This window comes from Dermacentor silvarum, chromosome 10 (assembly GCF_013339745.2).
Source record: "Dermacentor silvarum isolate Dsil-2018 chromosome 10, BIME_Dsil_1.4, whole genome shotgun sequence".
NCBI classification, from domain to species: Eukaryota; Metazoa; Arthropoda; class Arachnida; order Ixodida; family Ixodidae; genus Dermacentor; species Dermacentor silvarum.
In genome coordinates, this window is record NC_051163.1 from 115,571,489 (window position 1) to 115,585,524 (window position 14,036).

Sequence of the window (14,036 nt, forward strand, 5' to 3'; positions counted from 1 at the left end):
ATCAAGCAAGCTAGGCGACTATTTGTCGCCGCTGGCATTGGCCCGTATCAAAGGGGATGCGCAATAAATCATCATCATCGGCCGTACATGTTTCCGGTAACGCGGCACAAACGCTGTTGCCGTTTACGGACAGCACACACGTTTTAGGTGCGAAGCACCTTATGCGCCCGGGCTGTCGGCGTCTCTTGTCGTAATCGTCGTCCTAGTCACGGTAAGCAAACGGCTCGTGCTCGGCACGCGCTCGTGCCACTGCTCCCAATTAATGAATTATGGGGTTTTACGTGCCAAAAACCACGATCTGATTATTATGAGGCACGCCGTAGTGAGGACTCCGGAAATTTGGAGCATCTGGGGCTCTTTAACGTGCACCTAAATCTAAGTATACGGGTGTTTTCGCATTTCGCCCCCCATCGAAATGCGGCCGCCGTGGCCGGGATTCGATCCCGCGACATCGTGCTCAGCAGCCCAACACCATAGTCACTGAGCAACCACGGCGAGTCGTGCCACTGCTCCTGTGTTCGTCGTCGCCTTCCACAGCTGGCTGCGTTGCCGCTCATCATTCCAGCGTAGAATTTCACTTCTCTTCTGTTGTCGTAATGCGGAGGCCGCGTTTACGGGGTTATGAGCCATTGCTTAAGGCAGTATGAGCCCATTAGCGGTGCATCACTGCATTCTTCGCACCTCCCCAAGTTTCACGTTAGTGGAGCTGCAGTTCGCTCAATGAGTGATTCGAGCACCGAGTTTCTTACGGGCAAGCCAATGCTATCGGGAGTCTTGCGTGATTAGCGCTTCCGCCGAGGACGCCAGCCAAACACTATAGCCCACGCTGTACAACTTCAGCGCTGCTCATTCACCTGGCAGCTGCTGCGCGGAAAAGCTAACCCGCGCACAGGTGGGATGCAATTGCGTGAAGCTAAAACACGATACTTACTTAGTACTAAACTGCTTCCAATTGCCACTAACTCACTGGTGTTTCGTCTGGCATTGGCTGATGGTTGCATTTCACCGCAGTCAAGCACCAGTTGTTGCGACTCGTGTCCGAGCGGTCATTACGAGCAGGGGTTTATCCAGAATTTTGACTTTGGGGGGGGGGGGGGGGGGTAAGAGGTTCAATGGCCTAGCGCTTCTTTTCTCCTTTTACCATGTTATTTTATTGAATTAAGACTTAACGCTTTTTTTTTTCAACAAATGGTGACGGAATAGCTAGTTAGCAGAAGTACAATCCTTGACCTTTTAAGCAAGCATATTAAACCACATTGTACATGGAAGTTCATCCTTGTTGGTGGATGTAGAGCTGATGTGCAAACAGTACTACAACGAAGGTGGAAACAGGCAGGCACGAACAAGCGCTATATAGAAGGCCGAAATGTGTGGCTATAGTTATTCGGGAATATAAATTCAGTACTATCTTGAAACACCCATGGCATTCTGTCACCACGTTTGAAAACTGCAAGAACTTAAGGGACAGCCTTTAGAGTTTTCATTTGATTTCGCGAAGTTTATTCTTTTTTCTATGCAGAACAAAGTGAAGCAAGTTCTTAATCTACAAGTCTTATTGCAAGAACAAAGTGCAGACGTTTTCAAAACTAAGTGCAATATCACTTTGTATGAGAAAAAAAAAAGCCAAGCACAATAGGTACGGAGAAGCCATATACCTTAAACAATACAATTAAAATATAACTATATATAAAATATATAAAAAGCCGGCAGATCCCACGCCCTGAGGGAATCGATGTTATGCGAAGCAGTTTGCGGGGTAGTCTACCAAGTTAACGAAACGACCATGATAGCGCCAAGACGTAGGCGGCTGTTTCATGACCTACATGACACGCATGTCATGACTCTTGTCCTATCATCGACGTTTGTCATACACTCTTGTCATACTATGGCAATTTTGGTACATACCAAGTTAACGAAACGACCATGAGAGCACCAAGACGCATGCGGATAGATAGATAGATAGATAGGTATACTCTCAAAGTGGTATATAATCGCAAAGAAATTATTCGCATTTAAGAAAGTATATATGCGCATCATGTCCACTACAATCCGGTACATACAATATCCGAAGAAACTACTAGGCCAAACGTGGCTGCCGCATTCACAAAATAATACTTAAAAAAAATATGGGACTACATAATTGCACCGTGTCACCCCGCACGTATCTACAATACCCGACGTGGTTTCTCAATTGGTTCACATCATATAGGTTTGGTTTGGTGCATATGTGTATAGCACAACCCACTTCGGCGGTTGGCCATGAATCGGGCGACAGTGAGAAGAAACGGGAAGAATACTTTAATAGGATTTTCTTATTTAAGAACGAGATAACATATTATCTTTACATTTTAAGTTTATATTTTTGTTTTCATGTAGGCTTGGTCCACAAACTGCAAATATTCATACTTTTCTTCGTCTGTTGCGTTCATAATATTAGGGATACTCGGAGCTTCCATAGAAATTTTCATCAGCGCGTCGACATGGGCCGGCGTCATGTGACATCTATATATCTGATGTTAAGAGCCTGCTCATGGTGGAAAAGCTTCTTTCAACGGCAGCGATTCCTACGGGAAGAAGCAGTATGTTATTTGCAGCTGATGACAAAGCAGGGAACATTCTTTTCCTGTCGACCTCGCACGCAAGCATTAGCAGTGCTTGCTGTGAAGCCAGCTCTCCGGGATACCGTCTGGAAAGTCTACTCATTCCCCAGTCTAGTCGTTCGGAGCTTAACGATAACGAGAGCAATGTGCCACGTTGTAAATTTTACGACTAAGCACAGGGGTAGTGCTCGTACTGTACGTGTTGTGCATACGAGTGCGTTGACTTAAATATGCAAAAAGAGAAAGACCAAACATGAATATAGCATCTCATTCACGCGCAAGATTTTACCGCGACCTCAAGGATTCTCCGCTCCCTGCAGGTTGCAGTGTAGCACTTGACAGAGCTTGACAGAGAGGTGGGCCTTCACGCTAAATAGGATTTCCACGAAGGGCGGCGTTGTCGTCGTCTCAAGTGAGCTCTTTTGTTTGACTGTCACAGTCCGTACCGTGAAGGAAAAGGGCGACGATGTCGTTAAACGATGCACGAGACCGATTACTCAGAATTCGTCTAGCCCATCAGCTCTGAGCTGTCAGACAGCCGAAGATAGGAAACATAATGGCTTCTCCATTAGTCTCAGGTGACGCTGGTCTAGAAGCCAGCTCCCCGGCCTTGCAAGGAACCGAAGGGCATGAATGCCATTTCATTGCTGCAGGTCTGTCGGTGCAGCATTGCTTGTCGAAAACAGCCGCCGGGCACAACTGTGCTAAATGCCAGTCGTAACACCGGCTACCTGCCAACATTTTAAGTGCTTATAAAGGCGAAAGCCTTATATGCCTCATGAGTCAGTCGACCTTGAGCGAAACCGCGTCGCCGGACGCGAAAGGTACAAAAAGGCTACGAAGCCTCGACCTTCGGTGTTAATGAAGGCAAAGTTAATTAAGAGAAAGTTCATTAAGGCACTCGAACCCACGACCATGGTTGGGAGTCGAACTCTCCACCTTTGGAATCAAGAGGGATGACTCAAGCGAAGTACACTAAGCGAATTAAGGGGGGTGAGTAAGCTAATTAAGAGGATGAGTAAGCGATCGAATTAAGAGGAATGACTAAGCGAAGTAGAATAAGGAAATTATCTCTAAGTCGTTTTAGGGATAACATAAGAGACCCTGTGGATTTTATTTTCTCATGTCCTGTTAATCTGATAAACAAGGTTCGTCGTACAGATAAACCGCGGAGTTTGAGCTATGTGTAATTACGGCACAGAAAATTACCTGGCTGCGGCGACGGTAACCTTAAACGGTAGCACTATGTCAGTATGCTAAACAATGTTCATTTTTCTCTCGTTCTTCGGGCTCGTGTTGCACGGAGAGGCGTAATGCGTGCATTACTAGGCGTAATAATTTACTTAGCAGGTGTCGTGGAGGCAACCAGACCACGAAGGGCTAAAGATAGCATTAAATAAAGCTGAAAGCTACTTTTCGTTTACTTTTCTTTCTTGCAGCACGTGCAATGGGAAAGGACGACGCACGCATCGTACCGGCGTACATCCGCTCCAGGGAAGCAAATTTGAGAGGGGGACGGCTTTCTCCTTCGCCGCCTCTTCTTTCATCGTCTCTCTCTCCCCGAGCTCCGCGAATAGGAGGCGCCCGTTGCGGTCACGTGCCCCGCGCCGCTCTGGCGTCATTCCAACGCTCGCGTTTGAGACGGGGGACGCCGCGCGCGCCTTCTGACAACGCGTCGTGCACTGGTGGTGGTGTGTCTGTCGAGGATTGCCCCCCTGCACTGCTTGCTGCTGCCGTGCCAACTGAGCGTGGTGCGTTTGGCCCGTTGTCGGCGAGGTGGTGCGCGGTCCGTCGTTTTCCATCGGTGACGAACAAGGAGCGTTACGTCGCCGTTCATACGTGCAAGAAGCAAGTTCGGGTTGTGTTTTCGCGCGTGCCGTGGCGGCGGGAGGTGACGTGGTGGTTGCCGTGGTTGACGCTACTACCCCCACGATTCCGGCCTAATACCCCGTGCTCGGTGAATTCTCAGTCGGTCGTCGTTCCGACGGTCTGCCGTGCGCGTTTGTGTCGAGTGTGTGACAGGCTTACCGCGACTACGGCGTAACGTACTACTACTACAACCGCTCCACCGAGGAACGTTTGGATTCTTGCTTCGCTTGGCGTGGGATTTTGGATTCGCTGCGCGACATCGCCGTTCCTACCTGCGACGCCCCGGCGGAGGTGTTATTTATTTTATTTTCTCCCTGTGTTGTGCGTTTGGTTGCTCGACCGAGAGGATTCCTGACATGGCACGCGACGGCAGCTTCTGCGGGCTCCCGGCTTTGGCGGCGACGGCGATCGTCCTCGGCTGTCTTGTCGGTGAGTGTTTATTTGTTGGACCGCCCTGTTTGGGCTGCGTGGTTTTAGCGAGCCTCCGAGACCCGTCTCGCAGCGCGAAGCAGACGACGCGTCTTTTCGCAGGCAGCTACGTAAGTAAGTACGTCTGCTTGGGCGCAGCGCGTGCCAACGCGGAAAAGCCGCTCCTCTCGAGCTGGCGCAACCTCACTGCAGAATTTTGTTTACGTTTCGGCGGTATTCGAAATGTAGGTGTCGGGCGGGTAGCCATCGTTTGACGCCCCGATTTCCCGACCTCGACGGAACACATCGGGGCCTGCTAGCTAGATTTTCGCGTGGTCGATCGTCGAGAAGCACGCGATGTCGATCGTCTGGTCGTCCTTGTTCGTTAAGAAAGTCGACACCCCGGTTTGCGGTCGAATGCCGAAGTTGGCCAGCGCGCGCTGCCGACTGCGAACTCGCCGTGGTGCGGGAAGGGCCTTTCTTTTTCGTTTTTCCTCCGCGGAGCCTTCGGACGCTGCAGCAGCAAACCTGTTTGCCGGCCGCCGTGGCTTGGCTCGAAGCGCGGGCGTAGTACGTACTACGACTCGCACGACCGTTTGTATCTACGCTGCCCGAGGAATGGGAGGCGGACTCGGAACTCACTAACGCCGGATTGTCATCGGCGACGCAGCTGCTTGCGCTCAGCGAGCTTGTCTCCGTGCCGATGCAGTCGTTGGCTCTGTGATCTCGCGTGATAGCGCGGCCTTTGAACTCGGCAGCAGCAGCGGTTGCTTTCGGCGAGCCTGATGAGAGTTCGAAGCGCCCGAGACGAACACTGCGCCGTGGAAGACCGAATTTATGACGTCACGAAGCTCTCAAATTCATACCGGGTGCATGCCGTGTCGATGAAGAGACATTTGCTTCGGACTTGTATCACTGTTCCGAGATCACTATGTCAGACTTGCTAGCACGAAAGTTAGTTCTGGTTTAACTTCGGCGACGCACACACAGTCGGCACCGAAAGTGTTCTTCGCATTGTTCTTCTTTTTATTTAGTTTCATTTCGCAACAACAACGAGGGAATCCGTGGACTCCGCGAAGTGCTTGCAACGCGCTGCATTACGTTGGTCGCACTTATACGTGCTGGGAAAACAAATGCCAAAGATGTAGAAATATTCTCCTTCCCCCTTTTTTTTTTTTACCATCCTGTTGGAATCGAACGTGCACTAAAGCGTGAACAAAGCTCACGGATCATGATTAAGGCCCCGAACCTGTGTATAAATGACTTATCGGCCTCGCGGCCTTTCTAAGTGCACTGCAACACTTGAACACGCTAAATATACCGGCTTAGACATCGGATAAACGTTTCATCCTATCACGCTTCTAGTGGCCGCATTTTGGCTACATTTTCGTTCACTAAAGCCCCTGCTCTTTATAAACCTCGATTTCCTGAAACGCCCTCAACCCTTCCTCACCACGAACTTCTAAATGCGACGACGATTGGCCGGATTCCTTCAGCCGTTATGGCTGAAGTGCGTCTCGCACGCACTTCACAGTCAACTGTTCGATTCTCCGACGCCAGCCGCCTTCGGTGGCTTGGCAAACGTGTTCAGAGCCTTAGCAAAGTCGAGTCCGTATGATGCAATGCGCAACCTGTACTCGAACGCACGCTGAGGAAGGTTCTGCTTCCCTCCAAGCCGTGAAGCTCGCTGCATAATGCATTCCATTTGCGATATACCTTTGCAGAGGCCTTCGCGTTCTCTTGCATCCTAACTGAAGTCGGCACGAAAGGGAAAAGTTGGCCGTCTTAGTGCAAGACAACGTGTGAACCGATGCCGTCATGTCTGTTCGCTGCTTCAGGTCGCCCATCGCGGTCCTTTTAGCCGAATAGAATAAATTAAATCCTTGGGCTTGACGGGCCAAACCCACGACCTGATTTTGAGGCACGTCGTATATTGAGGGGGACTCAGGAATTGGGGTGTTTATACCGTCGCTTGCCAGTCGCCACGACAGATTCCATTCACCTTTCGCCTACTACCCTTAAAACCTAAACAACTCGGCCATGCCTACCTTAACTCACCAACCATGCTGATGACTATGGCGACCATTTTGAATCGGAGTGGTGACTAATAGACAAATGAGCCTATGCGAGATACTTCAACATTAGCATATCCTAATCTAGCGTTCTACCATACCTTCCCCTTATTCTGCTCTAAATACATTTGTGGATTTCCTAAGTATACTTGATTGTGGCGGGAAATGCATTTCGTGAAAAGGGCTCACAAAACAGAAGACAGTGAAACGCCACTGTCTTCTCTTTTCTGTCCCCTTTTCAGGAAGTGTACTTAGCGCTAGAATCAAGTGTGCCTAGGAAATCTAAGCACCAACTTGCCCAAGAAGTTCTTTTGAATTACATTTCTGGAGCCCCCCTGGCCTTGATAATCGCTTCATCCCCTGCGCGTGCACTTCGTTCGGTGTGGTGACTCTGGTTTATTAGTTTATTCATAGCTCATCAAACCTCATTACTTGAGGTAAACATGCAGAATGTAGACGACAGCTTTTGGTTTAGGCGATGCGTTTCGGAACAGCAGACGTGCAGGATTTCGCACATCGTTCGTTGATCATTCCGGAGTGTATTGTAAAAAAAAAAGAAAAAAAAAAAAACACACCCGTTACTTTTTGCTCACGTCCGAGCACTTATAGAGACGCTGCCATAGTACGAGCCGACGGCTGCAACCGGAAACAAAAATGCGTCGATTGAATTTTCGCGACAATTCATTTTTCCCCACGCCTCGTCTACCGACCTCTTATTTCCGGGCGTGCCGTTTTTCGCACGCTGCTCGCTGGAAAAAAAAAAAAAAAAAAAAAAAAAAAACTCGACTGCGATGTTATATACGCACATCCGTCGCATCCACGGGACCCTTCAACGCTTCTCTGATCTGAATAACAAAGGAACCCTCGCTACCCGGTCGTCGTCTATTCAACTGCCCGGAGTCGACGAAGCGTTTTGGTCCACGAGAGCTCTGTTTGAGTTGGGCACGGGTCTTGCGCCAACCGGAGAAAGAGCGACGACTCGAGATGGGTTGTTACTCGAGCGGTTATTTACATAAAACTCGAGAAAGAACTCGAACGAAGCGGGGTCGGAGTGACAACGCCTCTCGGGCAAAGCGCTTCGAGTAGCGCGAATTATAAGCGCGGAATCTTCGCATGCTTTGTGAGCCGTTTGTGTTGGCCGCCGCGGTGCGTGGCTCAGCAGGCTTATATAGGGTTCGGTGAGAGGTCACGGGATCGACTCCCGGCAGCAGTTGCCGCATTGGATTGAATAAAAAAATACTTTAAAAAGGGGGCTTATGTGCGTTCATTTGAGTGTACGTTACAAAAACCCGGGTGGTCGAAATTAATTAGACAGCCCCTAGACTACGGCCTCCCCTCGTGACCCTCTGTGCGGTACAGTTTTGGGACGTTGAAATTCGATAATTTGATTGTGTGTTTGTGACGCAAATGAATCCTGCAGGGCATACGCACACAATTTGGTGTGTTTAGGGACACCGCACTTTACGTTGTCGGTGCGAGGTCACTTTATTTCATCACATGTACAAGCGAAAATGTCAGCGCAAGCGATCTGCCGAGTGCGGCGGTAGAAGCCGCGTTGCGGGCAGAGCGAACGACACTGCAACGTTCTGCTCAAGGGGGACTCCGCTGCGGTTTATTGCCCCGCTCTAGACAAGCAAATCCTGGCTGTCCGGCGTGCCCGCGACCGGGCTGGTGGGCTAGACCTGCCGGTCCCGACGTGGGACTAGCCGGGTGCGCGACGAGTTCGCGTCCTCGCCGGACCTGTAATAAAAGTTATTTCACTCACTCACTCATGCCTTCGTATCCTGCTCGATTTTCCCGCTGCCGACTTAGAGCTGCAGCAGCCAAGGTTTAGATGCGAGAGTGTCTTGACCAGTGGGACGAGGAGGCGGACTGCCGCGGTCCTTGGAAATACCAGCTCTGTGTCGCTCTTCCAAGGAGCGAGGAGGGTTCTTCATTGTCCGCCCATAATCCCTTCAGTGAACCCCTTCCACTGAAACATGCAGGAACAGAAAAAAAAAGAGAATAGGTGTGTGTGTGTGAGGTAGGGGGGTCGTTCTTGCTAGGGCAAAATCTAGACGAAACGCGAGGAAGCGCCATCACAGGTTTTGTCGAGGCTAGTTGGTTCATTGTTCTGACGGGTATGTGAACAGCGCGAATGACCTTGCAGCCCAGTGACAGGGAGGGCTACCAGACAGGCTGACGTCTTTTTTTTTTTTTCGTTTTTGAAACAGATGACTACGCGGTTGCACGTATTGAGCCTTTTAGCGCACATTGGAGTTTTCTTGAGATTGTCGTGAAATTGGCTTTTCGGTTAGGAGCTGCTTCGTTAAGAAATGTTATCCTTTTTATTACGTCATAATGTCACCTTAAAGAAAGTTGTGCCTTTATTCTCGCAAGTATTTGTGGTGCAAGGTGGAATGTTATTCTTGTATGTAGATATACCAGCTTCAGATACGACAGTGGCTTTTCAGAGATGCTGTAGTGTTTGCGTTGTTTGCATTATCTTACTATATTACAGCGAAGCTGCTAAGTGCTAGTTCGCCCAGGATCGTGTCCGCGTGTAGAAAAAAAAAAAAAAAAACTATCAGCATTGGCTCGAGCGTCGTCGTCTTCTTCCGCATCTGGCTCGTTGGCGCCTCAGGTTTGCGCTCTGTGCCGTTGGATGCGGTGCCGAGCACGAGCGCGTGCTCGGCATGCGCTCGTGCCACTGCTCCCGCGTTCGTCGTCGTCCGTCTGCTTCCACAGCTGGCTGCCTTGCAATTATCATTCCAGCGTAGAATTTCACTTCTCTTCTGTCGTCGTAATGGGGAGGCCGCGTTTACGGGGCTATGAGCCATTCATGAGCAACTGACGACGTGTCCTAACGCGTTATTGAGCAACGCCGCCGCGAACGCGCTCGGGAAAGGGATCGTCGTCGACGTGCCGATTCTAGCGTGAGGGCTTCCGAAGCCCAGGCGAAACGTCAGCGAAGAGCCGTGGACCCCGAGTTGCGGGAGCGCGATGTTGAGGCGTGATGTTGAGGCCAAACGTCAGCGTCGTCTTGCCCTACAGGAACCCGACAGCGGTGGTGCACGCCTCGGCAGCGCTAACGCCAACTTCCCCGGTGTGACGGCCAGGTTTCAACGCGAGTTTCTCAGCCGGAATGTTCGTGATAGACATGTTCGGTTGGGTGATGCCCAACGACGATGCGCCCTATCTCACCGTGGGGGCGATGTTCACTACAGCAGACCCACCATAGTCACAGCTTCGCTGGCTTCCATCTTCACAATAGTGGAAGTGCTCTTAAGTTTTCTTTAAAGTCTGTTCATTGTTCCGTGCGAGCATTATAAGCACCGTTTACTGCATAATTATTGTCACTGAATAATTATCGATTTTTTTTTATTGTAAGGCGTTCCGCGTCTCCTAATGCTTACGTTCATGTCTGACTGCACGCAACTGCCGTGGAGGGGTTTATGGGCCAACTCAAGCCGTTAATACTGCTTTTAGCCCACACTTCTTCACATGTTTCTGGAAGAATAAGCGTGGATTCAATTGCATTGACTTGAAACAGCAGCGGTAGAGGATGTCTGATTGATGAGGTTTCGCGCTCAACAGCGGTGCGAGAAACGTTTGCACGACAGCGCTAGCCGCTTCGTGTTAATTCTCGTCTATACGCAGAGATTGAGCGTTCAGAGCAGCTTCATTAAAGGGAGCTCTAGGCGCTTCATAATTTTTCTCGTGTTAATGCGAACGCTGTCCAGCCGCACATCGTCTCATCTTTTCGTCCCTCCCTTTTTTAATCTTCCCCTTAACAAAGACCACAAAGCAAACGCGGGAAGAACACACGTTAGGCAGCTGTATATCACAGACAGACCAGTAAGCAAATAGATAAAAGTGCACTGATGTACTCCCAGCGTTAACTTTCGGGCTCCCACCTTTTCAGCTCCTTCTAGTAATGCTCTACTTAAAAAAAATAAAAGCAAGCTTTGGTTTAAAAGAACAAAATGGAACAGTGTTCGAAGGCGCCACAGCAAGGTGTCCCGCCTTTAAAACACCGTGCTTTCGAGCACGTGTAAGTATTCGAAGCGTCCGATCACGACGGCGCGCCCAGTTCTTTGTGCGCGTAGATGTAAGGACAGGACGGCGTCTCTATACGTCAACCTGCTTGCGGTTTTGGATTTAAACAATTGTGCCCCGAGTGGTGCTCACTCGAAACGCACTGCTTCTTCTACTGTCTCTTGAAATCATCATCAGCCTATATTTATGTCCACTGCAGGACGAACGCCTCTCCCTGCGATCTCCAATTACCCCTGTCTTGCACTAGCCGATTCCAACTTGCACCTGCGAATTTCCTAACTTCATCACCTCACTATAGTTTTCTGCCGTCCTCGACTGCGCTTCCCTTCTGTTGGTACCTATTCTGTAACTCTAATGGTCGACCGGTTATCCCTCCTACGCATTACATGACCTGCCCAGCTCAATTTTTTCTGCAAACGGAAGGTTGCTGGGATGTTCGCCATTGATCCTCACTCCTATAAGCCTTCCCTTGAAATACCGCTGCAGAAAAACTCAGTGCGCTGGATTACGCGTGAAAGTTAGCCGCCTTCGGCCCCGACGGTTCGAGTGTTGTCGAGGGTTCATAACCTTGACGATTTGGTCGGGATGCCATGGTGATGTTTTTTTGTAGTTTTTTTTTAGTAGGTTTATGCTTTCTAGGAGGTACAGCCATTCAAGCACGTGTCCCTCCCCCTCGAAAAACATTTCTCGCTACGCCACTGGTACTGCCCCTGGAACCACGTATTCGGGCGAGGACGGCCTCGCCTCGGGTCAATCGATCTAATCGTATTACACCCATCGATGTAATCGTATTACAGTCCGCACAGCCGCGCAATCATCCGGCCGTTGCTTTCCGAGCGAACGGAGCGGAACGGTGTCGCAGTGGATCTCACCGAGCGATATGCGCGGTCGGCCCCGCGACATTCGATGCGACGGCCACCACCACGTCGTGGGCACGAGGCCGCATCGCCGAGACAGGATTCTCTGGCGCGTATGAGGCCGGTTTTATTGGCCGTCGTACATCATCACACTCGGGTCTTTTCGGGGCCGCACGCGTGACGCGAATCGGGGGGCGGCGTGCTCGTACGATTCGCGTTAACGCCGTTGTCACGCTGGAAGGGGGCCCCCGGAGATGGCGTATCCTTGAGATTACGTCAGCCCATCATCATCATCCGATACGTACGGTGTACTCTCGTCATCCACATCTGGACGAAAGGTGTCAGGGTGTCTCTTCCCCCCTTTTTTTAAAGGGGGGGGGGGGGGTCTTTTCAGGGCAAAGAGGTCTCGGTGTCGCACTTGTGAAATGAGCCTGCAGCGCTCGAGGTTTCTATCCCGACTGCGGTGGCAGTTTGCCTGCTGAAGGGCTCGTTAACTCAATATAGTAGCTGAAAAAACAAACAAATAAGCCATAGAATATAAGCAGAAAAAAGAAATAGCAATGTAAGCTTTCATACAATATCTTAGAGTGAACGAAGTACGCTACATAAATAGAAGCAGGACGAAGTTGCATTCGTATACGAATGCGTAGGGAAGAGACAATGCGGTATACCTGTTTCGTGATTGCTTTGTTGTTTATACGGACATAAGTATAGTGCGAACGAGCTGATTAAGAAACGAATTCGCAACGATAGCTAAGCTTGGCCGTTAGCACTCTATATTGTTGTCCTTATCGAGTAAAGAATTAATTCTGCTGGCTTGATCTTTAACCACGTATTCTCACATGGCCCTCCACTCCACCGAGTTCAACACATCGACTGAAAAGGGCGCTACGTTTCTCAAGAATTGCCGTGGGGTGTCAATGAAGCGTAGTGGCCACTTCTGTCGAAGTGCGGCGCTGCTGTCTGCTTTCTTGAGTCGAGGTGAAGTGTTAGGGTGGGAGGAACGTTCTAGAATACGGGGGTTAACGCATGCTCGGTATTTGTCTTGGGTATATAAACCGCGCGTGATCAGGCTTCAAGTGAACCACTGTTGAAAGCAGCGCGTGTGTGTCTCAACTTGTGTCCGTTTTGTCCCAAGTTGCTGCGCTATAAGCACCACAAAAGATGTGGTACCGACAAGGCCGAACCTTAACCGTCGCACTACGTGTGCGAGAATGTGCAGCATTATTTTCTTATCGCGATAAAGACTTGGCGCTTAAGGCATAATTGCTTGATGTGTAGTGTATGCTCACGCTGAAATAGCTCGTTCTCACAGCTAAGTGAATTTGGTGGCTTGTGAAAAACATTTCGCGTGTCGGTTCCGTCCAGTATTGCGGGAAGCGCCGTCGGCACCCATCAGCCACTGAAGAGATTGCGGTCGGGCCCCTGCTTCGCGACTGATCGGCGCTGATCGCTAATCGTCTGTACGCCGATAGATACGCAGACGCCGCTCGTACACGTCTAGGGAATCAGTGGCGCCGACGAAATCCCGAGCCCAGCTCCTTTCTTTGTCTCGTGCTAACCTGCGGTAGTGTCACAGAAATCGTAGCTTTCGCATAGCGGAGTCTTGCTACATACAGTCGAACCCGTATATATCGAACACGCATATAACGAATTATCGTGTATAACGAACACCAATAAAATTCCCTCGAAAATTTTTTGTATAAATTTTTTATTTTATATATAGAATTACCTATATATGGAACATTTGTGTGATCCCCTTGGGATTCGGTATATCCGGGTTCCACTTATAACGTAGACGCACACCGCGCAGTACTGGAAGGTATCACCAGCCCCGGTATATCTTAGGGGCTGTTGCGTTGCTAAACTTGAGGTCGCGTATTCGACCCGGGCCGCGGCGGCCGTATCTATATGGGGCGCGGACTGCAAAAGCGATCGTGCGTTTAGATTGAGGTACCCGTTAAGAAATTCCAGGTGGCAGAAATTAATCCCGAGTTGCCCATCACCACGAACGCATCATACTCAGCTTGTGGTTCTGGCATGCACACAAGACCACAGAGTTTAATTCAAAATTTGGAAGATGCATCCGGGAGCAAGTGCAGCCCTGGTGCCACCTCGTGACGCTGTCGTCAACCGTAAATGGGGTAGAAGCGTCTTTGTTTCGTACGATTGGAGGTAGATGTGCGAAATTG

At 50.0% G+C, this 14,036-nt stretch overlaps 1 protein-coding gene across 2 annotated transcripts in view; it reads left to right on the plus strand.

Annotated features, from left to right (window-relative positions):
• Positions 1-4,250: 4,250 nt before the first annotated feature.
• LOC119466520 (uncharacterized) overlaps positions 4,251-14,036 on the plus strand; it is a 448,294-nt gene continuing 438,508 nt past the window's right edge. For both annotated transcript variants that reach the window (XM_037727038.1, XM_037727039.1), the window contains exon 1: positions 4,251-4,898. In XM_037727038.1, coding sequence (XP_037582966.1) covers positions 4,826-4,898 — 73 coding nt within the window. In that variant the 5' untranslated portion in view covers positions 4,251-4,825. The remainder of the gene's footprint in view (positions 4,899-14,036) is intronic.